At 37.5% G+C, this 24922-nt stretch overlaps 1 protein-coding gene across 23 annotated transcripts in view; it reads left to right on the forward strand.

The window, feature by feature from the left end:
• PARD3 (par-3 family cell polarity regulator) overlaps positions 1-24922 on the forward strand; it is a 424465-nt gene that overhangs the window by 273905 nt on the left and 125638 nt on the right. For all 23 annotated transcript variants that reach the window (XM_032443027.1, XM_032443040.1, XM_032443035.1 and 20 more), the window contains 2 exons: positions 2892-3119; positions 8907-9123. In XM_032443027.1, the coding sequence (XP_032298918.1) occupies positions 2892-3119; positions 8907-9123 (445 nt within the window). The remainder of the gene's footprint in view (positions 1-2891; positions 3120-8906; positions 9124-24922) is intronic.

A 24922-nucleotide genomic window follows, 5' to 3' on the forward strand; every position in this document is an offset into this window, starting at 1 on the left:
TGGGGGACATGCAGTGCTGTGCATGCATGGTGGGCAGGGGCAACGCTTGGGGTTGGAGCAAGCATGCTATCCAGATGTATATTGGTGTATGTGGTGTAGAGTACAACTCTATGAGTGAACATGTAAGCAAAGCGTGGGGAGGTGAGGCAGTGCTACAGCAGGAGCTCTGCTGTGCTAAAGACAGCTGCATTCACCTCAAAGGGGATTTGTTAATGAAATTGTCGGAAATGAAACTTCTGATAAACTTCAAATTTGAAAAAGGTGATAAAAGAACCCCTTTCATCACTCAGTCACGTAAAGATGCTTAGGGTAGATGTGTCTTCTTTTCCTTCTTTTTTTTTTATCTTTTCTTTTTTTTTCTTTTTTTTTCTTTTTTTTTCCTGTTTTAAATTCTGTTGTCAAAACAGAACTCGTTCTGAGCAGATATCATTTCTGATGATTACCACCAGCGCTGTAAAGTCTGGAAGAAAATGCTGACATTTTTGTACTTAGAAATCTGGGTTTTGATGTGACTCATAAATTTTAAACAAAACGCATCTTAAAGAAAGTTTCTCACTAGATTATGAGTAAACAACTCACTTTCTGGCTACTGAATTCTAGTAATAAATTCTGAACTCACTCAATTTACAGGGAGACAGCTATATATTTTGATAACAGTTGACTTGCTATGGAGAGGCCGTAGAAGATAGTGGAGGTATTGAAACACGTATAGCTTTATGATTGCAGTGCTTAAATTGCTTGTGAAAGGATATTTTCCTCTTTCAAATTCTGCCACTTGTTCACATTGTTGTTCATGACCACACAAGTTCACTAAATGTTCCTATAATTTCTGTAATCCGTTATTAGTTATACAGTACTCAGGGAGTGTTAGGTCATCCCATCTAGGTTTTCCTCTGGGAAACCGGAACTTAAATATTGTTCTCACAAACATCTGTACTGGATAGCAGGAAATGGAATTGTTTTAATGTCATTTATGAACATAAATGGGCGCAGAAATGCTTGCTTTATAATTATTGTTTACAAAAAGAGCCACTCAGTAATTAAGAAAAGATATATGAGCGTTTCATTCAGAAGGTAGCAAAGCAGAATCTGTAATAAGGAAGTTTACAGTAAGTTTCCATGTAAGAGGATAGTATATGAAACGGAATATGTCAAACAGCTGGTTTATATACCATTGTCCCCTTTCTGCTCCGTCATCCCTCCAAACTGTTACATGCATTTTTCTTTCTTGTCTCACGCACTTTTTGTTGTTGTTGTTTTTTAACAAAACACAGTCTCAAAACAAAACCAAAAAACAAACAAACAAATCTCATTTGTCATCTATTGCAGACATTTGTAGAAGAATGGCAGTTTGTGACACAAGCTAGAAAGTGGGCGATTTTATAAGGCATTGTCTAAGCTGAAGTTCTTTTACTTGGCACAGAGAGCGTTACGTAAAACACTTGCAGTAGACTTCGGACCATGTTCAAAAGCTGGGGGATCCTGGATGGTAGTTTGTTTGCACAGCTGGAAAGCCACCAGCCCTCTGTTGTCCCAGCTGGCTGCTCTTTTTCACCCCAGCAGCAGTACTATGCCCAGTCATCCTCATAACCCTCAGTCCTCCAACCAATACAGGCTACAGCAAAAGGGTGACCTCTTCTAGGAGGTGTGAGTTCATCGAGATAAAATTTCTTGTTTGTTGCATTTATTTCTGGCTGAGGGTGGAAGTGGCAGCACCCAAGACCTTTTGGGGAACAGGATGCAGGAGTGCTATAGAGCTCTGAAAGGAGATTTTTGTTTTGTTTCTATTTACAAATTCATCTTAATGGTAGGGCAGCTGAGGGGGAATTTTTTGACAGCTGCTATTTGAATATGTTTGATCAAATGGATTTCATTTTAACCGAGTTCTTAGAATTTTAATAGCTGAGTGGAAGAATGGAAGCATTTACTGAAACATTTGGTGTTTTACTGTGTCTCGTACCAAGACAGCAATAAACATGGTGAAGAGTTGCTATGTTGCTGTTCTGTATGTCCAGCATCCCTCTTCCTGCTTTCATTACACCTCATCTTTCTCTCCAGGCACAAGTCCTATGCAAAAGCTAGCCAAGAGTATTCTGAACCTTTTAAGAATATGATTCAAAGTTCAGTGAATTCTTTTTTCTGATAGATCTCTCCCAGTTTTAACTATGACATCGAATTGTGCAACTGTCAGCTGATTTTCACTAAAACTGTGTATCCAAAAACAGAGCCTAGAAGTGTAGTGCTGTGGTACTGCTGGATTAACTGGGGCTTTGCCATAGATTTTTATAAACAAATTCACAAAATCCCACCAAACCAAGTGATATTTCTCAGAAATATTTAGTTATGGAAGTGTTAGCATTTTGATGCAAGCCTTTAAAAGTCAGTTTAAACTAAGCATATTCCTTGAAGCTAGAAGTCGTAGTACTTTACCAGAAGGTCACTCTAAACACGATAGGATTCATTACCAGAATATGCTCTCTGTTTATCAGTTGCTATTAGAAATGAAATTTTCTGCTCTAAAGAAAAACTTATTAAGTTTGTTTGATACTGTAAGATTTGTATCTCTGCTGTTTTTTTGAGATGCGTTTAAAGCCCTGAGCTTACTTTTATCATTCAGATTGTTGAAATAATAGCGATGGGTGTTGGTATCTTTTCACTGATTTGAAAAGCCAGACCTTGCTAACGTTGTCGGTTTCATTGACTGTAACTTGACATACTCATTCACTTCTGAGACCAACAAATCTGCTGAGAATTCCATGCAGATTATTGAGAGATGATGTGAATAATGTTAAGTGTGTCCCCAAAGACTTTCACGATGGATATGCATAATCAAGCATGCAGTTCTCTACACTAATTCTAATTACTTTTTTTTTCTTCCCTAAATCACTAAGGTTCCCCGACCAGAGATGTAGGGCCTTCATTAGGTCTGAAGAAATCCAGCTCATTAGAAAGTCTGCAGACAGCCGTTGCTGAGGTGACTCTCAATGGTGATATTCCTTTCCACCGCCCCCGCCCACGAATTATCCGAGGACGAGGCTGCAATGAAAGCTTCAGAGCTGCCATAGACAAATCTTATGATAAACCTGTAGCAGATGATGATGACGAAGGCATGGAAACTTGTAAGTAGGCTATTGTTGTACATAATGAATGTTAGCAGTATCAGTCAATTCCTTTAGAAGGTAATTAGAAGTGATAGAAGATAATTTTAAGATTTTAAAAGAATAGAACTAGTATCTCTTCCTGGATTTGTTTCAGGCTTTTGCCCTTCATATGCATTAAGCAGATTGCAACACTCTGCAGCTTCCTTCCTTCCTAAAATAAGGAAATAAGATTATTAGGAGTGTGTTTACTTAAATTATTATGAAAATTTTCTGTAAGGCAGCTAATTAATTTACTGATGTAAATTAGAAAAAAAAAATTGCACAGAAACTAAAAAAACCCCACTGAATTAATGTTACAAAAATATGTGCATCTAACTTTGAAAGGGTACATTTGTAGTGTCTGGGGAAAAAAAAGAAATCACTGTCCTTTAATTAGAATGAGTAAGGCTGGCAGATCTAATAAAATATAAAGTTAATGATCAGCTATTACCCACCCTAATGGGCATTCATTTACATTTTCAGTTCTTTAACCCGAAGTATGACCCAACATGTGGAGAATGTCATTAACATAAAAGAATCACTTCAAAGCTAACCTTATCATTATTGAACTGTGTAAGAATGGGCCGGGAAAATGACAACTTATATTGAATAAAAATAGTGTGAATGGTAAATTATCTCAATCAGAGGTTGTATTAAAATTATGGAATTTTTAACCTTCATGTTGTATTAGTTTCAACTTGTCACACACACCCGCAGAATTTTTTTTAATCGACCTGTAGCTAGTTAAAAGTTTATGAATGGAGAAGACGCTTGGAAAGCTGAAATGGTAAAATATTTAGCTTGAATACTTGCAGAAAAGCCTTGAAAAAAACTTTCCACTCTCTGCTAGTTTTAAAATGTTAGTTTCTGAAGTGCCAATCCGTAATATTCCATTGCAAGCTTACTCCTTTTATATTTTTGAACGCGCTTTGGTTGTTTTTCTTTTAATCTGTTACTAAAAGTGTTCTGAGACTGAAAGGGCGGTCATTCTGCCAGTCACTTTTCTCAAATATAGTTACAGGCAGAATTAATTCTGCTTCGCTTTTACCATACCTAGCAATTTCATGAAGCAATGAGGCTAAAAGCTGGTCTGGTGCTGCTGGCTGTCATTCTGTTTTTGACCAGCAAGAGAACAGGAATGAGAAGAAGTGTAATGGTCCTGGTCATCCTCCCAGACTGTGTGTGTATGGTCTTCTGGAATGTATGGTCCCATTTTCCTAAAAACCCTTATATGGTGTGAGCCAACTGATGGAGATAACTTGTTTTGAGGTATGAGATATACAGGGCTTACCCAGAAGTTACAGATGATTTAACTTTGTTTCACAAAAATTACAGCAAAACTGTTTTGAAAAAGTGTATTCTATGTGAATATAGGCTCACATAAGATGTTTTGAGTTTATTGATGCAACACATAGAAAGCAGAAAGAAAATATTTGGTAGTCTTTGTATTCTTTGCCTGGAAGTTATGGAAACCAGAAAAAAATTCAGTCTATAAGTGAAATGCTGTGTGGTGAGTCTTCATCCTCATCTTTGTATGGATGAAGTCTAGCACTGATGGACCAGGAGCCATCTCACTGTCATAGGAGATCAAGAGCAAGATTGTTTTTAAATCTTACCTGCTAAGGTAGGCCTTCAGGAAGTATGACCAAGATATATCCATGGAACTGCAGGTTCTGTTGAAGCTGTGGGGCCAAATAGCTTCCATGTATTACAGTAAAGCATCTACAAAGTAATACCGAAAGTTACACTGCAAGTCACTGCAATTGTAATAGAAAGAGATGCGTAGTAAAGCAGCTGTAGTAAGTTCATTGAACAGAATTCAGTTCAGTGAACATTGTTGAAGACCCTTTTGGTCTTCCCCTTCTTATGGTGGCCAAGAGAGCTTAATAGCTAATCCAGACATATGGGGCATGGGATCAGCTCAGAATGCTAAATCCTGAGGTCTGTCTTTCTAGAAACATGTGTGTATCTGTAAAACAAAACAAAACAAAACAAAACAAAACAAAACAAAAAACAACTGCAGTCTTCCCAACTTCGTGTAAATTTTTTGTAAATTCCAGAGAATTTGCCAAGTGATGTCTGCAGCTGGAAAAAGTCTGTGTGCCTTTGAATACGTGGAAGTTTATTTAACAATCTGGTACTGGCCTAATGGCTCGCTGCTGCCATAATGACATGGCATAATTCTCTTTTAATTGTATTTAATTATTTCATAATTGTTTGAAATTAAAATGTGGCTTTCTTGTATTATAAAATTCAAGCAAACAAGTTGGTGGTCAATTTGCTGATACCCTTGAGGTTGGAATCATTTGTCTTTCTTGATATGTTTTCCCTTTCTTCTCCAAATGTTTCTGTGCTGAGAGTGCTTTTCTTTTCCAGACTCTGCGCTGCAATATATTTTATAGAGGAATTCGTAACATGTCATTACCCCAAATAAGAAAGCCATAAAACATAGGTAGTATGTGTGGCAGAGGGGCCGGCTCTTCTAAATTAACTTACTGTCTTTGCAAAGAAAAAAGTTATTAAATGGCTAGGAAAATCAGATCGGTGTGTCCAGTTCTGGGACAATCTTTTTAGAAAGTATGTGAGAGGAAGTGTATGAATTTTAATGGTTGTAAATAAGTCTCATTTGTGGAGAGGTGCGAGTGTTGAACTTTTACAAGTCATTTTGACTGATTTCTCTCTCTCTCTCTTTTTTTTTTCTCCTAAATACCTGAAATAGCCGACTGGAAGCAGAGTGTTTATCTTTAGTGATGTGAATGAGGACAAGGCATTTGAATTGGGAGAGATCAGCAAAGCTTTCTAATCTTTTGCTGAATCTTAATTGCTAGAATCCACAGCTGTATTAAATATCACAATAAGGGGCCTAGAAACGTAGTGGCAAAATAGCTTCACATTAAGTAGCTTTGATTCCTCATGTGCATCTTTTACATATTATGGCCCAATTAGGAGAATAGCTTCATAATACCTGTTTGTGTACTTCTCTTTAGTACAGTGCAGTCCATGAAATGACACTGGTTTTTAGCTTTAGTTGATGCTTAAAGTATACTCCAATTTATTTTTTTGTCTTCCATATCCTGAATGGGGAAGGGAGCGGGAAGGTGGGGGAGAAAGTAGCAGTACCAAAACAAGTAAATTCTGCATTTTGCAGCAACCTAATGTCATTATTGCAACTTAACAAAAATAAGAAGTTTCATTTGCAGCCTCGGCTTGAATTTTAATTGGGCAGCATTTGCATTTGTTCTAAACGCTAGTAATTAGGAGTATGTTAATTGCAGAGTGAATGCTCTGCATAAAAGTGAAACAAGTTTCTTCATGTTCTGCCTTTTTAAGAAAATGGAAATCCATTTACTCCAGTGGAAACATGAGTGTTTATTCCAAGAGAACAGAAATCCTGGTTCACAAGGCTCATTCGAAGCCATGGAGTTAACTGTGAGCAAAATGTATATGATAGACAAATATTTATTGCAGCACAACTGTGGAAAGGAGCCAATACAATCTTCATAGAATATGTAAAACAATAAAAGGAAGCATTGTTATGACAAGTAGTTCGGCAATCAGCACAGCACAATACACTTAATGCATATTTAGGCTTAAAATAGTGTATTGTCATATGAATATGAACAATCATAGAACAGTTTTGTTTATCTCTGGAATTCTAGCAATGCAGTACCAAGTAAATAGTCAACTTCAGAAGTTGTCAGATTTATGCGTGGGGTTTTTTTTGTTTGTTTTTTGTTCTTTTTTTTTAAAACTAATTATGTTTGTTTGCAAGTACAATCATTTAAATGCCTGGTTGGTTTAAATGGAACAGATTGTAGCTATAAATTAACATGCAAAAAATTTGCATCACTTTTCCAAAGTAGTTTTCCACTACTGTTTTAATAACAATGAAATATCATCCCCAAATTTGTGGTAGAAACACTTTCACCAAATAAAGTCCAAGTACAGCTAATACAGAGATGGGTATGGGAAATGCCTGTTAGTTTTCTGAAATAAAATTATCCTAATTTTAAAGCTGTGCCTACAGCTGAGAAGTTGTGTCACCTGCTTATCTCATAGCAGTCCTGAAGACAAGCCAATATGAATTGCTGGGAAGTGTCTTTTTTTCTTTTGGTTGATTTGTACTTCAGAGTAATAGTTGATATTCCAAAGTGGTTATTAATGTTGATATTTATCTGACATGATATGTTTCTCTTGAAAAATGTTTATGTGATCTTGCAGGGTTGGATAATATTTATAGAAGTGCTGGGAGATTCGTTGAATAAGTCAGTTGGGCAGGTCTGTGTAATGTAATATTAAAGAATAAACAATATTTTGCAGGCAAGTATCAGAGAGAGAATGTAGAATATCTAGTGGCTTTCAGCTGGTGATTTGTAGACTTCTCAGCTTCAGTGAATTACTGGTATGGCAATCATGAAAGATGAGTAAGAAGAGCAAATTTATATTCTACACTATTTTGTTTATGAAATTTTCTAAAGAACTGCACACTTCCATTAGCTGTAGAAAAGTCCCTGAGGTCTACCAATAACAGTACTAGTAGTAATAGTAATAATAATAATAATAAGCATGTGCTAAAGTTAAAAATAATTCTTCCTTCCAGCTCTGTCATGGCCTTTTCCAAATCTTTTTGTGTATATGTGTATATTATATATATATATATGTTTATATAGTTGTTTGGAACCTGTAAGAGCTACAGGAATCAGTACAGAGTATGTGCCTGTGATCCTAATTGCTGCCTTGTTCTGTCTGTTGGAAAACTGGGAAGTGATGCAGCCCTGCTTATAATGTGATGAAATAAAATGTTAGAGCTCCTGAGAGATCACAGCTTCACCAGCCATGCAGTATAGTTGTTGGATATGGCTTTAAGTTATGTCAAAATGGCTTCACAATTCTAACTCTCATGTTTAACATATTTTCTTTCTTGCTTGCTTAACTGCTCGGGGAATTTTCCGTTCCTGATTGCATTATTTCTTTTGATCATTTTATTTCAGAGATTCTGAAACATGTGTGCCCTGTTAAATTTAACCTCGGGTATACTTTAGGATTCTCAGTCTTGGTCTTGGATTACAAACGGAGAAGAAACACATTACCTGCTCTTAAAATGTTTCCCATGTTCCACTGGGTGGAATCTCCCCACCTGAGCCTCCCAGGCTGCTCCAATCTCAACCTGTATTACTGCTCTGGAAGAATAAAACCTATGATGCGTGATGTGTTTTAAACTATGCCAGGAAATGAAGTAGTGCCGCAGAATCATTATGGTATTTGCAGCATAAGAAAAAGTCTATTAAGGCTTCTATTGAGGGTCAACAGTCCATAATGACTTTCATATTTTTATGGGAATATTGCTAAGAATTTATTGACAGGGCATGCTACACAGCTGTTGTTTCTTCCTGCAGACATTTCTGAAGCTCTCCTCAACTGTTTTAGATGCTGAAACAAAAGGATCCAATTACCATCACTTAATGGGGTTCAATTAACATCTTCCTCATAGTCTGTGTGTTATTCAGAGTGCACACCAAACAAGAATCAAGTTATACAGAATGTCCTGCAAAGATGAATTTCTTATCTTTAGGAGTTTATGTACACCTGTCCATTCCAAGAAAAATCCTAATTAGTGAATACTGATTTTTAAAAAGAATGGGAATATTTTGCTGTTGTGCATATATCCTGCTTGAAAATAATTTATACAATAAACAAAAAAAAAAAAACCAACCTGCTTTTGTTGTTTGTTCTTATCCCATGTTGTTTCTTATTGTGTGCTTTCAGTGGAGGAAGACACAGAGGAAAGCTCAAGATCTGGTAGAGAGTCTGTTTCCACAGCAAGTGACCAGCCATCCCACTCACTGGAGAGACAAATGAATGGAAGCCAAGACAAAGGTGAAAGAAAAAAGGCTGGAAAGGAAAAGAAGAAAGATCGAGATAAAGAGAAGGATAAAATTAAGGCAAAGAAAGGAATGCTGAAAGGTTTAGGAGACATGTTCAGGTAGGTGTTTTGCAATCAAATATGAAAATAGTGAACCTTCATCTTTTATCTGTTGGTTTTTGTATTTAAAAGTTGTGTCATGAAAAAGAAACAGCTCAGAGTGGAAAAGAAGGTGCTGGCTAGCAGGCTGAAAGGGTTGCAAAAACAAAGCAGGTTTTAAGCATTCACGCTGCCTGATCTTGGAAAGAGTCTTCGGTGATATCTAAGTAATGCACATAGCTCTTGTCAAATCACATGTTTTTCCTTCCTTTTCCTTCCTTTTCTTTCTATTTATTTATTTTTTTTATTTTTTTAAATTAATTAATTTATTTTTTTTCATTCTTAAACTGTATTCTAATCTTGTACCCAAAGCTTACATGCTACCAAATGAGTGGTTTTTGTGTTTTCTTTTTCACTTTGCTATTAAGACTATTTTGTATCATGGAGGTAAGATGGGAAAGAAATGAATCAGTTTGAGATTGAAAAACAGCAGGCTCATCTTGTGTAAATCGGGATCTAAATAAGACTGTTTGCTCTGAGAACCCACAGTCTGGAGAAAGGTCAGTGAAAGACCTGCTTTTTTACCAAGTACTGTGCTTTTTAAAGGAGTCTTCTCTCCAGCAGACATAAGTGACCTGAAAGGAGCAGACTACTGAGGGACACCCTGCTGTTCTGGGTAAATGGTGGAACATGACAAACACCTTTGATCAGATTCTGGGAAGGGGTGAGAGAGTAAGAAAAAGGGTCTTTCTCTTAGCTAGCTAGTGTGAATAAATATATTTCCAAGGGAAAAAAATAAACAAGATTATATTGAGGCAGTGTTTGTTTTCTTTTATATATGCACTGATTCATTATTTAATTTGAAGTGAGATACCAGTATTATTTTAAAGATTTATTATTAACAGTGATTCTTCTCTCAAAGCACTTAAGTGGAGCTTCCACTACCTTGAAACTTGTTATCATCTTCAGCCTGCACTTGAATTTTGGTTGTTACTGCTAAGGTCTTTGAGAGTTCTGACTGTGAATAACAGCACAAAATTAGATAATTCAGGATGAAAAAAGTCAGAAAATAATAGAAAATTTATTTGGAAAACACAGAGTCATACCAGGTTGTTAGACAGCTAATGCAACAGTGTGCCAGGAGTGTAATAAAAGTTGGCTTCACACTTCAAAAGGAGGAGAGTGCCTCAGCCTCATCGTATGGAAGTCCTACAGGAATACCTTCATTTTCTTGGTGTTTGCCTGACTAAGTCAAAGACTGGAGTCGGGTTACCCTGCAATCCTGAGGTGGAGGTATGAAATACCACTGATTCTTTTCTGGACTTTGCCATTTTTCTGTTTTGGGATAGCTCATCTCTGGTGTAAGTGGCTATCACAACATGAATGACAGGCAAATCATCCGTGACAAATTTGGCTGTCTGTAAATAGCTTATTGATAACATGAGTGCTGTCGGGTGAGCTAACGTTCAGACAGAAAAATATTACACAGCATCTAGAAAGCAGGGCAGATCCTTGGGTTCCTCCTTGCTTATGTTGCTGATGCTCAGTGGACCTGGAAGACAGCTGCTTCACTATGCAAGCTTTGGTACACAGACAAAGAATGGACCTGGGGAGAGTGCCCTCCAAACAAAGAAGCCTTTACTTGTTGGGGAACTGTGCAGTTCAGGGCTGATTGACTGCTTTCTGCCCTCTAGCATTTGATCATCCTGTTCCAGAGCAGTTTTGAAAGCTCTAGGTGGAAATGAGCGTGAAAGTGGCAATTAATGCCAGAAGCAACCTTGTCTGTGTGTTCAGTATACTACTCCTGAAATCTTTAGACTGAAAACTATAATTTTGCTGATAAGTAGGCCTAGTGCTTGCTTTGTTGTGTGCTTTTCATAACTGCCAGCGTTTCCTTGAGTTGTTTTTCCTTCAATATCATTTCTGAGTGAACTTTACTTTTCTGTCTCCACTTAATTAACATGGGAGCAGTGCTATCTGGATGTAGTTCTGACTCCTCCTGGATCTTTAAATTAGCTTACACCTTGTCAGCCCACCCAGGAGAGATGCTTCTGGCAAACAGGAAAATGGTGATTGAAGGAATTAAGCATTATGCCTCATTTCCACTCTGTGCTCAGATTTGCTTTGTTGACAGGTTTCTCAATAATGTTTGAAAGAGAGGCTTTATTATGTCCGTAAGATAAACTACTACTTCTGCCTATATCGTGCTTTGTTTTTCTGTTTATCTGACATATAGATATCAAGTAATCAGAAGATGTGGCACAGTAAAAAATAATGATGACAGTAACATTTGAAATTCAAGCCATGATCAAAGCATAATTGGATGTTTTGGTTCTTCGCAACGTTATGATTTCTTTGTAGTTCTTTTTCTTCTTTTTCTCACTTCCTTTCCAGTGCCCTTATTATAAAGTAATCTTTCTTTGTTGAGTTGTAAGGGCAAGAACACATGTGGGGTGAAATTGCTGTTAACTGACACACCAATGTCTGTATTTAGCCAAGGGGCTTTTTACTGCTTATATGCAAACTGACAGCTTCTAAAGTGAAGTCTGTGTAATGTATAAAAGCAAGGTACTTGCCTTCAGTTAAAATCTTAGGCTTTGGTACTGTGATCTTCATTAAACTGCACAATGAGCTGGAAGTTCCCACGAGGGGACCCAAGGTTACATTCATCCTTCAGCACCCAGTCAGCATTTCCAAGATCTCCTGATGATTGAGATAGCAGGTTAAAATCATAAATAAATCTTTTAAGTACTTGCACTGTTTTACGGCTTTCATCAACCAGAATAGAGAAGCTTGATGCAACCATGAGCAAGAACTGTAAGATGCAGTGCTCTGAGACACCAAGCTTCCCTCACTTGAAAAGGACCTTCACTCACACTGGGCTGTGGACAGTCAAAATTTCACCCTTCGCTCTGTGAAATAAATTCATCTGAGTATGTGTGTATTTCTTTTTTCACAGTGACATTTCAGAGCAGAAGAGAATAATATATATAAATTTGACATTTGGCTTAATGGTCCCTCTTTCTGCTCACAGATAAATATAGATTGTAAATAAACCCAGAGAAGTGTTGAACAAAAATATTGATCTCTTGCAGGAGATGCTGACACACCAGCCTTGGCGCTGCTTTGAGGTGCTGCAGATCTTATACCAGAATATATCTTTGTTACCTGAGCAGTTACATCATTGTCCTGACTTTCTTATCCATGCCGTAGAATTGTGTTACGTTCTCTGGCTTTAATCATGTACTATGGAGAGGCTGTACAGTTCCATCTTCTCCACTGTGAACATTTAAGGGACGTCTGGATGGCCACTGACAGCTTAGCAAATAGTGTTTGGGAAGCTGATAAAAAGTTCTGCCAGCTGTTTTTTTTTCTGTATCAGGAAGGCTTGAATGGATGCATATTTTGATATCAGATTACAAAAATCTTTATGCTCCTCAATGTGCAATCTAAAATATATATTCACTCACTTCTGCATCTCAGTTTGTTTATTACTGTAGAGATTCTGTTTCTTGATAAAATGAACCTGACAAGAACAATCCGTTGATAAAAAGGTCTTTGTAGTGGTGCACTAGGCAAGACGGTTCAAGGTTTCAAACTGTGCACCTATAATTAGTGCTGGTAGGGATACATTAATTTGATGGGCTTCTCAGTTGTGTGATTCTTTGACATTCCTCTCCTGTGAGAGAAAATTGTGTGTGTCACTTTCTTTTTCCCTCCTCCTGTCAGGTACAGTATATTTTCACTTATCAAAGTGGGGACCCTCAGGATACAAGACAGGATAAAATTTTTAGCTACGTGACTAAGATAAATGAAGTAATTGGTCACAAAGGAAACAACTTGTAGATCCACATCTTTAACCAGCTTCCGTGTGTAATTTTCTCTGTAATAGACCTGAGCTGTGGTTTTGTAATACAGTATCATCACTGTGATTATGTCACTGTGTTTTGGACTTTATTTTGTTTGCAAGGAAGTAGACACCCATGGTCTTACTGGGGAGTTTGTATAGGAGAACTGTTGCTGGAGAGTTTTATAAAAAATTATGCCTGGCAAGTGGTCAGTCTCAGGAAAGGCTGTGCCTGAAGTATAAAGTAGTTAAAAGAAACTGAACTACTAAGATGATGAGAAAAAAAGAGGAAAAAGAGAACTTTGGGCTTCCAGAAAGAAGAGGAGGAATATTAGCCAGTCGTATCTTGAGGAAAAAATACTAGAGGGACAGTCATGATGACAAATAGATCTGAAACAAATTGACATCTATACAATGAGATAAAAATGAGTTTGCGAAAACGGAAGGTATGCTTGAGTTTTTTTGCAAGCTACTGAGGACAGTGAAAGATGCTGTGGGGAATATACATTTATATCTTAACTCTGAGTTTAAGCAAGAAAATATTTACATTGGTTTTGGAGGTTGCTTATGAAATGGATGTCAGGCACCTTGAAGCAACTGTGGTTAAGTAAGTATGTTGTAAGAAGTGGATCCCTTTTCTGCTGTAGATTAATACCTCAATCCCACATAAACATAGCTTTTCAGTGGTGAAGGTAAGCACTGGGTGTTGAAATTTGTGGAACATGACACGGCTGAAAAGTAAATATATATGTAGGTGTTCTTAGTAGTGGAGACTGTGTATTTCAAGATCTATTCCATGATGTTGATGGAAATGAAATCTGTGGTATGTGGTGACTAATCTTCAGTTCCACTCTCAACTGTTGCAGCATACCAGCAAGTAAATCAGTGCACTGGTTAGCCAATGCAAATGTAATATTCTCAGATTACCTTTGAAACCTAATCCTAAATTGCATTTAAAATGATTACTGCGAGCCTAATATATAGATATTAGATACCTAATATATAGATATTATAGATAGATAATTTTATATATATATATATACTTTTTTTTCCCCCCGAGTTCTGTGAAAACAAATAGATAACTTAGTTTCCATCCTTGTTTCTGTGAAAACAGATATAATGTTGTCTTTCTCCTCCTTCTTTTCCACATAGCTACTTCCAAGGTACAATGAACATGTACCACTTCATAACAGTAATATTTGTAGTTTTGAATTATACCTTTCAATCATGTTACCTATGTGAGACTTCTGTTTGAACATATGGGAGAATAACCTACAAAGATTACTGTTGTTTTTTACATGACTTCCTTGTGCTGTTTGCTCAAGTTTCTCATCATCAATAACATCTGTGAAAAAATGAAAAGCAAATTGCAGGAGTTTGTTGTGGTCTAACCTGGCAGGTGGCAGCTCAGCTCCATAAAGTTGTTCGCTCACTCCCCATTTCTCAGCGGAATGTAGAACTCATGGGTTGAGATAAAACTATTTACTAAGATAGAAAAAAGGAAAAGGACAATCCTTATTGCTGTATATATATATGTGTGTGTGTGTATAGCAAATAAAGCACAAGCAATTGCTCACCACTACTGCCTGATGCCCAGCTAGCCATCATTGAGCAAAAGAGAGCAAGATAAACTTCCACTCCCTTCAAAACTCCTTCCACGTGTTGTCATGTGATATGGAATACCCCTTTGGCCAATTTAAGTTAGCTGTCCTAATTATGTTCCCTCTCAGCTCCTTGGGCTCTTTGCTGTGAATAGCCTTGGCTCTATACAATTCTGCTTAGCAGCAGCTACAAACACCGGTGTGTTATTAGCATTGTTTTTCTTCCAGAACCAAAACATGCTATCTTACCAGATACTTTGAAGAAAAGCAATTCCGTCCTAGCTGAAACCTAAACAAATTTATAACACTGATTTAGTAATTACCTTGTTTTTCTTTTATTTAATAACAGCCTTCATACTTTTAAGCAGGCTTGTGAGAAGAAGGTGTCTGAGTTGTGTAAAATACTTGATTCAATAATATTGAATTATACCATTGAATTATACCCCAGTCAACCAGACTGGAAAATACTTTGAACTCAATAAAATAAAATTTGTGATCTGATTTTCATCATTCAGTAGCTTAAGAAGCAATGATAATGGTATTCTCCTTGGAAGTGTGACTAATAGAAATTCATATTGGTGAATAACCCTTCTTATACATAAACTTAATTGAAAACAAGGGAACGAGTTTCAGAAGTTAATTTTTTTGTTTTGTTTTGTTTTTAGTGCTTTGCTCATTTCAGTAAATACCATAAATCTTCAGTCTTAGAACATGAAGTAAGAGGTTATTGCTTAAACACCTGTCTGTTGTATCATTTCAAAGATCATTGCTCACACACTGAATTGCACCTGGCTTTGCTAACAGTCATTGTAGGCAGCTTGTGGTACTTTTACTAAGGATTTCATCAAAAAAAGTTGAGGTGGGTCGTTGCTCAGGTAAATGGAATCTAGAGCCATTTGTGCTGTTCTTTGCCTGCTATTGCTCTAATCACCAGCTGGCACAACCTTCATTAAGTCCACTTCTGCTTCCCCTCATCTACCAGCTCGGAAATGTGTGTGTGACAAACTGCAATCCTAGATGCGAGGTTTAAACATGATGGCTTTTCAGTTTTAAAAGGAGGAGCATAATTTTTGTCCTGGCTGCAAGTTGGATGCTGTTAATGACATTTTCATGTGCTGTGCTCCTCTGGTCTACTTGGTCATGATCTATTTCTAAAGTATCAGACAGCCCCTGGGATACAAAGTCAGAAGAGCTTTTCAAATGAAATCAGCCATGCAACAAATTGTCATCTTTGATGCAGGCAATTACCCAGGACTCTTGTAAATGTCTTTCAAAGCATTTTCATATTCTTTACTTCCTTCTTTCCAACTAAAAGTAAATAAGAGATGGAAAGAGGTAAGCTTGATTGGAAATAGTTTTTAGGACAAATAATGCTCCTTTATTCCTCTCCACACTTTCTCCAGTTTTCTTCTGCTTGATGTAATCAGACACTTAGAAGAGATTTGTGTTTCATTGCCTTCATCTCCATGGTACAGATGTTTGTGACTAAAATGTAATTGGTGAAGTGGTCAGTGGGATGGCAAATTCTTATTTCTAATCCAAACAACCTCACATATTCTGTCAGGGATTTGAGGAATGTGGCTTCATTAAGTGGTTAGTAAATGGTGACTTTTACATGAAGCACAGAGAGCAAGTGTGAGAGAGATCTTAAATGAGAGATTAACATAATCATATATGGCTTTCTAGTTTGTCACTGTGACAAAAAGCAGTGCTTTGTTGTATGTACTCCTAACGCTGGATTTTTCCATAGTAAGTCTTGAACTTGTATATCTGACGGGCATATTGCGTGTTTTTTAATTTGAATAGAATCAGAGCTTTTGTTTCAAGCATCCTGAATTAAGTGTCAGGATGACCTGATACTAGAGACAAGTTCATAGTAGCTGCTAACATATTCTCCCAGTATTCTTCCTTTTCTTGTCAGTGAGTTTAAATAGAGAACCTTTGACATCTACAGCACCGTATCTGACTGCAAAGCAAGTGAGGGAGGCACGCAGTGTGACAGCTGAGCCCTCCAAGATCCTTCCTGGCGTTCTGCAGCATTTCTCTTCCAGGCCTGGAGTATGAATATAGAAAGCAAGTGTCAAGGATGACACCTACTTTATAATCTCTGTAAAGCAAGCCTTTTCGTAGAAGAATTTGTTGACAGTTCAGAAATTCAAAGTCAATTTCAGTTTTAGCTCATATAGAAATAGATTTTTTTCTTCCACCTGATGTGATAATTGAAGACTACTAACTAGTCAGCATGTTAGTCCTTAACAAAGTACAGTAAATAAATACTGTCTGGAAATGTGAAGGACCTGTTAGATGAAAAGGTCTGTTAACAGCATTTGTTTCCTTATTTGTTGGAAATGTTCTTCAAGGTTTTTAATTGCTACTGATAGTACTTTATAAAGGCTACAGATGATTTGTCTAAAGATTGTTTTTAGAACTGAGGGGGTTTTTTTGTTTGTTTTTTATCATTCTTAAAAACAGGAATAGGAAAATTATCTCAGAAGAAACGTATTTTTGTGGCACAAGTTGTCACAGGCTATTATGTGATAGTTGAAGTACATAAGTAGGCAGCTGCAGGAGAGCTGATCCTTCTCTAAAAGATGAAGCTCTCACTTGTGACCAATGCGGTGCATGGGTATGGTGGTGCCTCCTGCTAGGGTTTCCATGTGTCTTATAGTTGTGCAGAGAAGTAATCATTAGAGATAGTGTTGTACAACATCTCAGTGAGAATGGCAGGATAGGACAGTAGGATTTGCGGAATGAAAAATACCGGAATATAAATAGTCTGTGAGGCCATGCATTTCCCTGAGTGCAGTAAGAAAAACTGTGGGTACCAGGCATTCAGGGAGCTTATTTGGGCTTTTAAGTTGTTTCAGAGAGAAATAAGAGGAATAAAACTTTTGTAGAAAGACAAAGAGAAAAGCTGATATTAGAAACAGAATGCCCATGAGATGTGCAAGTAGCATTTCCCTCACTTTGAGTCCTTTTATCAGTTCTTCTGAAGGAAAAAAAAAAAATTTAAAAAAAAATAGAGAAATGAGAAAAAAACAAAGGGTTGTATTAAGAGGAACTGAACAGGCATTGAAATAATGCACTGACAGAGCAGTTCAGGCAGGAAGGGATCTCTGCTTGATTCAGCCCTGCTCACAGCAGTCCAACATCCACATTTCATCAGCTTACTGAGTCTCACGCCCAGCTGAGCTGCAAATATCTCCAAGGATGGAGATTTGACATTGCCTCTCAGCAGCCTGTTCCAGTGCTTTACCATTCTCCAAGTGAAAAGTATTTGCCTTTGGTTAGAGAAGGTAGGAACAAGACTCACTGAATAATCAATGATACAAAAAATCTGAATCAATTAACATCTACTTCTCACAAAGCATGAATGTGAAACCAAAATAAATTTTTCATCCAGAAAGTTTTAATTTTAAGGATTCTTGTGATGCATGATTACTCCAAGGAACTTATTGGCCCTGCAGTTTTTTCAACATCAAGAATGCAGTAAATCATGTGGCTAAGCATATGTTTGTAACTGTGAGCCAACCACTATATCTTGGGTGTTAGGAAAGAATTTACTTGTAAACAGGTTATATTCACTGAGCTTCCGTGCATCATACGCTGATTCATCTTGAACTGGCAAGTACTAGGACACCAAGCGTGACAGGCTAATGTGATACCTGATACGATATAGATATGCCTGATACGATCCACTGAACTTGAAAAGATGATTATTTTCTTTGAAACTGAGGAAGAAATTCTTCAGAAATCTTCCTTTCTATTATTTCTTGCTATGCTGGAGACTAAATTGAAACCATAACTCTATTGCATTTATTCTTCACTTTCATCTCAAAGTACAGATATCAAGTAAAACCCTGAGTATTTGTAGTCCATTCAGTCACAGAGAAGTGGGTTTATATTACTTTCGGAGGAGGAGAAGATGTTTTCTAGTTCCATTTGTTTTCAGCAGTTTCTATAGAGTTTTGTGTAAGAACATAAGAATGCAGCCATGTCATATTGAATAATCCCTAGTAAGACCCTGCTCTCCATTACTCGGTCTCCAACGACGGTCAGTAGTAGTTGCCAAGGGTGGAGTGCCAGAACAAGGCAACTGAATGCTGATTCGGCTCAGATCTGTCTCCCAGGCTTTCAGTGATTAGCAGCTCAAGGATTTTTTGAGACAATGACACAGGTGCCTTGGCATTTGAGTACAAAATAGGGCGTGTATGTTCCATTCTTTGCAAGTTATCCTGTTGCCAGTGTTTGTTATATGGTTACCTGACTCCCAAAATGCTAAAAATATCTGGTGTATCATATACAAAAATCTTCTTTTGAAGATCATGTAGAACAACTTTTGTATCAAGAAACTTTTAAATGATGAGAGCGAGAACTTGATTGCAATGCACTACTGTAGATCTGACTCACAATATGTCAGCTTTATGGCTTTCAGTTAGGCAGGTTTGCAAAGTAAACCAGTAAACCTTTTTGATGCGCAATAACATTTCAGTAGTTAATGCTGTGCATATTAACTTTTACTGCTTCTGTGCAGACTTACAATAGGCAAGTGGGTAAGAAAAGACTGTCGTTGTTTATAAAATAGACCCTGCAGAGATAGATTCAGTTTTACGGTGTATGTTTGGGCTGGCTGATGATGTGACTAGCAGTAAATCTTGAAGCATTTGCTTTAATAGAAGATAAATTCATAGACTCTACAAATTCTCTTTTTTGGATGTCAGTCTTGTAGCTCCTACTCATAAAAGGAAGCATACATTATGTTTTCATGGAGCTACTTAATAGTCTTAATGATTTGCAATAAATACAATTGCATTCCATTGATATGTCTATTTAAAAAGATTTAAATTACATGTTGAAAATATGTTAGAAATGCTGTACTGGTAGGAAAAATGGTTAAAAGTATTTAGTTTAGCAGATGTATTAGCTGCATAGATCCAGCTTTGTTAGAGGGATACAAACAGTGGAGGCTGTGGAAAGAGACTGATGAGTCATTTAAGAAGAACTGTTTCTCATCGTAAAAATGGGATAGTACCTAGCCAGTGATAGAGTCTTCAGGTGCTGCAATGCCCTGTGGTGTTTTCTGCAATGTAGAAATACATAATATTTATATGCTAAAAGCATATTCTACCCATGGCTTGTAGGCAGTGATATTGAGTTTAGTTTGCAAGGTCAGCGTGACTTTTGGATAACTGCAAATATCTGTAGATTTCATTTCTTTCTGTTGCATTGTTACAGGTAATGCATAGTAGGAAAACTAAAAACTAGGCAGAAGTAAAGTTTATGGATTAGTTCTACAGAGTTCTGCCAAAAAAAAAAAAAAAAAGGATTTAGTAGCAAAAAAAATGCATTTGGAATCTTAGCAGTATCAGCATTTTGAAGTACCACAATGATGAATGTGGTACAATTTTATACCAATTGCAAGTGCTTCCAGCATATTCAACACCAGGTGTGGCAGAAGTATTTAAAATGCAAACTGAGTTGCTATTACACATTTCAACAGTAGCATGCCACAAATAAATCTCAAATATTTCACAATATTATTTTAGATGCTATCTTTATCTTTAACCTGTAGCACTAGAATCCTGAAACTCAGAACACAACATGCTTCTACAAGCATCAGTTTCATGTGCAGTGCAACATACAAAGCGTTTCTTTCCTCTGATCTTGCTGAGCAGGTGATGATACCAACAGTACTACCATTGGTAACTACTGGGATCCTGATACCACCTGTGAAACCTGAAATACTTTGCTAATTCTTTTTTTAGACTATAATAAAAAAATGTTGTGTTTTTGGGTTTTTTTGCTGTTCATTTTTGTATTCCGAAGAAATATGAAAATATGAAAGCGGCAGCAACAATTGCTACATGCCATGTGCAGCACTGAGCAGAAGCGGAGCTGATCTCATCTCAGGAAGAACATCTCAGGAGCTGAATATCTTTGATGTCAGGACTGGGTTTATTTTAAATATCATCTGTCTCATTTTCTAAACAAACATATGCCCAGTCACTCATTTCTTATAGTGCCCGAACATGTACAAATGAGAAAAACACCAGCGTGTGTTGGGCTGGTGCCAGTCTCAGATCTTCTGTGCTAGGAGCTTATTTACACAGAAGCTGGAACCAGAAATCAAGCCTCACCACCACATGTCTCTGCAAGCCCTGCTTTGTGCGTGTTTTCCATCTGAAATAAACCTTTGCTCCCAGTCTGGCCTTGAAATAATCAACGATTGAAACTGCAACTGATAGAGTTATTTCAAGCACAGTACCATGAAGACAGCCCTTCTCTGGCTGCTGGCAGCTCCAGGAGGTGAGGTGTCCCCAGGAGGCAGCTCTGGGCCAGCTGCTGTGGGGACTCACTTCCACACTGCCTCCCAAACAAGGATCCGCTTGTGCTGTGCTGCCTCTGCCCCAGAGATGTTTTGTTCCACCAGTGCTGCTGCCGTGCAAGGTCTCTCTCTTCATTTTCCACCCAGAAGATACGGCGTGTATAAACTATATTTTCATGCTGCAGGGCAGAATAGCAGCGGATAGAATAGGCGGAAGAATTTAAGCCAGCAGTGGCATGCTAATGCGTGCTCAAAGGAGGCCTGGCTCTGGTGAGCTCTTGTGGCTTAGTCCTCCCTTCCTAGCAAACTTCCAAAATAGCATTGCTGCTGTTTTTTTGTCCTTTGTTTGTATGACTATTCAGGGGCTTTCAATGCAACTTTATAATTAAGTTACATTCTAGAGCACTTGCATAAGTGTCCTGCTGGCATTGGGTTTTAATAAGTTGTAAGTAATCTTTTCTTTTTCATCTCTGAAGAGACTTAAATGACACTGCAGGAAATCCTCAACTGTAGCCTACAGCCACCTGTGCTCAGGTTCTGCAGCTCAGTGAGGTGAACTGCCTTTCTCTGCCATAGGCATCCTTGGGGAAAAGAACAGCAGCTGCAGGCTCACCTGGGCCTTGGGGATATCGTGCTTAGATGTGTCCCACAGATCCTGCTGCATTGCCTGTTCTCTGCTGGAAAACATTTGTGCCTTTCCTATCTCCTTTAAAACATAAATGTGTGAATGAGTCTGAAGATAGACATCCTATATTGCTTAATTTACCCTACAGAGGTTATTTTCCATGAGATTCCTATCAACCCTGGTTTTCAGTAATTGACAGAAAAAGTGCTGACTGACATATTAACATTTCTAGATAATGAGATCTGTAGGGAAGTTTTAATCTTTGGAAGGTTCCGGATGAACTGTCAGTACTTTGATTAACTTTTTGTGTATCTACGTTAACCTTTGCTGATTTTATACAGTGTAATTGCAACGCTGCATGACTCAGTTGCTGGAATAGTGTTCTGCCATATCCTGGTCTAGCTAGCCAGTGTATTGCATGCATGTCTTAATTTCTCTGCCTTTTGTACGTGTTTAGCAATTTGCTTTTTGAAGCTGACTTTTACATAAGGTTTTCCATGCTCATGTATATGCAAGCAAGTGTTCCAGTTGCAAAATGGAGCAATGAAGATTTTTTGTATTGCTGAGGATTTTTTGTTGTTGTTGCTGTTGTTGTTGTTGTTTGATTTGGTTCTTTTTTTTTTTTTTTCCCCTCTTTTTCTGCTAGAAAAGAGTTGAGGCAAATTTCCCTTGCAACTTTTCCTTTTTCTGTTGCGTTCTCTTGAGTGCCAGTGAAATGGATGGGTTTTTGTGCTTCATTAACATTTTTACAAGGTCTCCCTTTAGACCAGTACCCATTTTCTAAATTGTACTTCTGTAGGGTTGGAAAAAATCATGGTAACCAGATGCAGTATTTGTCTCTGGCCTGGCAAAGTGTTAGATTTAACAAAAGAAGCTAATAGAAATGTTCAAATTGACCCTTCTCATCATTTGGACTTCTTGGAGCTCAATCAATCTCTCATTATTATCAGAGTTATTCACGCAGAGGCAGAAGTGCTAGTATTTCTCATAATCAGCCCTTGAGCCAGATGTAATTTGCAATTTTGCAGCATTGTATTTTGAAACAATAATGCATTAAAATGAACAGAGCAGGAATTAGAAGTATAGTTGTCACAAGAAGGCATTGAAGAGTGGCCATAGTTTAAACACTCTCTCAGCATTCCTAGTGGACACTGGTAATTGGAAATACACAATACAGTATTATTAATACCTAACCTGCTCCACAGTTTTTAAAGTATTCTGTGCAGTGTATCAGATACTTTCTTCAGAGATCATAATGCACACTTTGTGTGCAAAATCCAATCTCTTAGCAAGAAGCTTTGTGGTTGGTAACTACTCTGATTTGTGAATACATGCAGAATATTGGAGTTATTGTCACAAAAGCAAACTTTAAAACAACCAGTTTGTCAAACTTCCCTTAAAATCCCACGTCCTGCCTCTGTGGGTGCTTCTACCACTAATGATTGTTAGCATAGTTGCACAGGCTGTCTCTTTCGTACTTTATCCCTTCTGGGATGCCACAACCCACAGTTTAACAGGTTTTGGCTCACTACCAAGGCAGTGCATTACATGTAGTCAATTTCAGTACACTGTGTTATTGCTTATTGAGTTTTGTTTCAGACATAGAATGGACAAATCTCTTCTTTGTTTGCTGATTTGCTGATAATTTTAAATATTATTGTTGTAAAACTATCCCCACTTCCTTTGACCTTCTCAGCCTGTCTTTAAACTACATTTGTTTGAATTCATTGTTTGGTTACTTTTTTTTTAATTTTTTTTTTTCTTTCTTATTTCTTGAGACTAATAATATTTACATCAGTTATTCTTATAAATAATAATTTCATTACACCTGTCAGTGGCTCCTGCTAGCTTTAGGCAACCATGGGAAGCAATGCAAGATTATCTTCTGTTATGAAATTTGCAAACAGATGGCCTCTCCTAAAAGAAATCTGTTTTTAAAAGTTCCACCATTTTATGCTGGAAGTAAATATTACAAATGCTTTAGTTGTGAAAAGAGAGAGCCTTGGTGTGAATAATATTCTGCCTGTTGTGTCATGCCTTTCAGGAAATGTTATCAAAACTGTTTATGGAAATAATTGAACGAAACCTCATGACATGTCTCTTGGTTTGGCATTATCCCCACTTTCTATGAAGTTGGGATATTGACTCACAAAGGCAGATTATTCCGCAATGGTTGGAAGCAGTCACCAGTCCCATATGTTGTTTCCATTGTGGGGACGTTGTTTCTCAGTGGCTAGTAGTGCTGTACAGGAGGTGTTGAGATGTATGTGCATTCCTGGCTGTTGGTTTTTAGTAGCCTTTGTTTGTTCGGCTCTACTGGAAACCATGCCTGAACACCACTGAAACCTGTTTTTGATGTTTGGAAAGTGAGGCAGAGAACGCTGGGAGAAAATGTGTGACTGATATCACAGAAGAGAGTCACGTGCTTTCATAGTAGATGTGCACAGGGTGGCAGCTGCTGAGAGAGCTGATGGTTTGGATCACTGACCACTGGTTCTCCTGGTTTGTGTCTTCATTCATGATTAGTGCATGAGCTTGAAGGCAGGGTTTGCTGCTCCGAAGAAATATTAGTGTCTCTCTCAAGAGCTTTCCCCCTTCCACGAGCTTTTTGTAATACCTTTTCTTGATTCTGGAACCTGAGTTCCGCAGGAACCCTTCTGGCAAGGAGTTTCTGCTGATTGTTGCACCAGGAGAACTACTCTTTGATCAGGTTTAACGACAGCAAGGAAACCTGCTCCTGTATCCCAGTTCCCAACTCCCTTACATCAGTGTGTCTGTATCCTTTCGGGACAGTGATTCTGCTGTGTCATGCCAGCAGCTTCTGTCCTCCCTCCTAACACATGTGATTTTATCCACTAATTTGATTAGCTGAGAAAACTGGCTCTTTCTAGAAATAAACTGCAAATATGTAAGCATTTGCACTTAAAAGGCTATTTTAAAATCAGCACTTGCACAGTTTAGCTTCTTGAGTAAGGCTCATAAACACTCAAGTCATCACTAGTCAGGGAGACTTTTGTTTGTGTTTTATGTTGAACTGTTTATCCTTATTAAATTCTATTTTAGCAGCAGAATGTGTAAGTATGTCACAATAATATTTTACAATATAAATCATCTGATTTTGCTGACACAGAATGGTGAAAAAGAGTACAGAAGTCACTGCAAAATTCTGTGAGTAGCATTAGGTTGTGTGTGTGTGAATACAGTGAGGAAAAGAACATGCGTTGGAGACAGATCTGATAGACTAGCAGAAGACACCATTTGCTAATTTTTAATGGTAGTCTTTTTTTCAGTTACAGACATAATGCTGAAATTCTGGCTCAATAATTTTTTGTGTGTTTTTCTCATTAATCAACTAATGCATGTTTCTTCTATAGCTCTGTATTCTAATGAAATATGTGGATGATTTGGCAGACGGCAATGAT

The sequence above is a fragment of the Coturnix japonica genome, chromosome 2 (assembly GCF_001577835.2).
Source record: "Coturnix japonica isolate 7356 chromosome 2, Coturnix japonica 2.1, whole genome shotgun sequence".
NCBI classification, from domain to species: domain Eukaryota; kingdom Metazoa; phylum Chordata; class Aves; order Galliformes; family Phasianidae; genus Coturnix; species Coturnix japonica.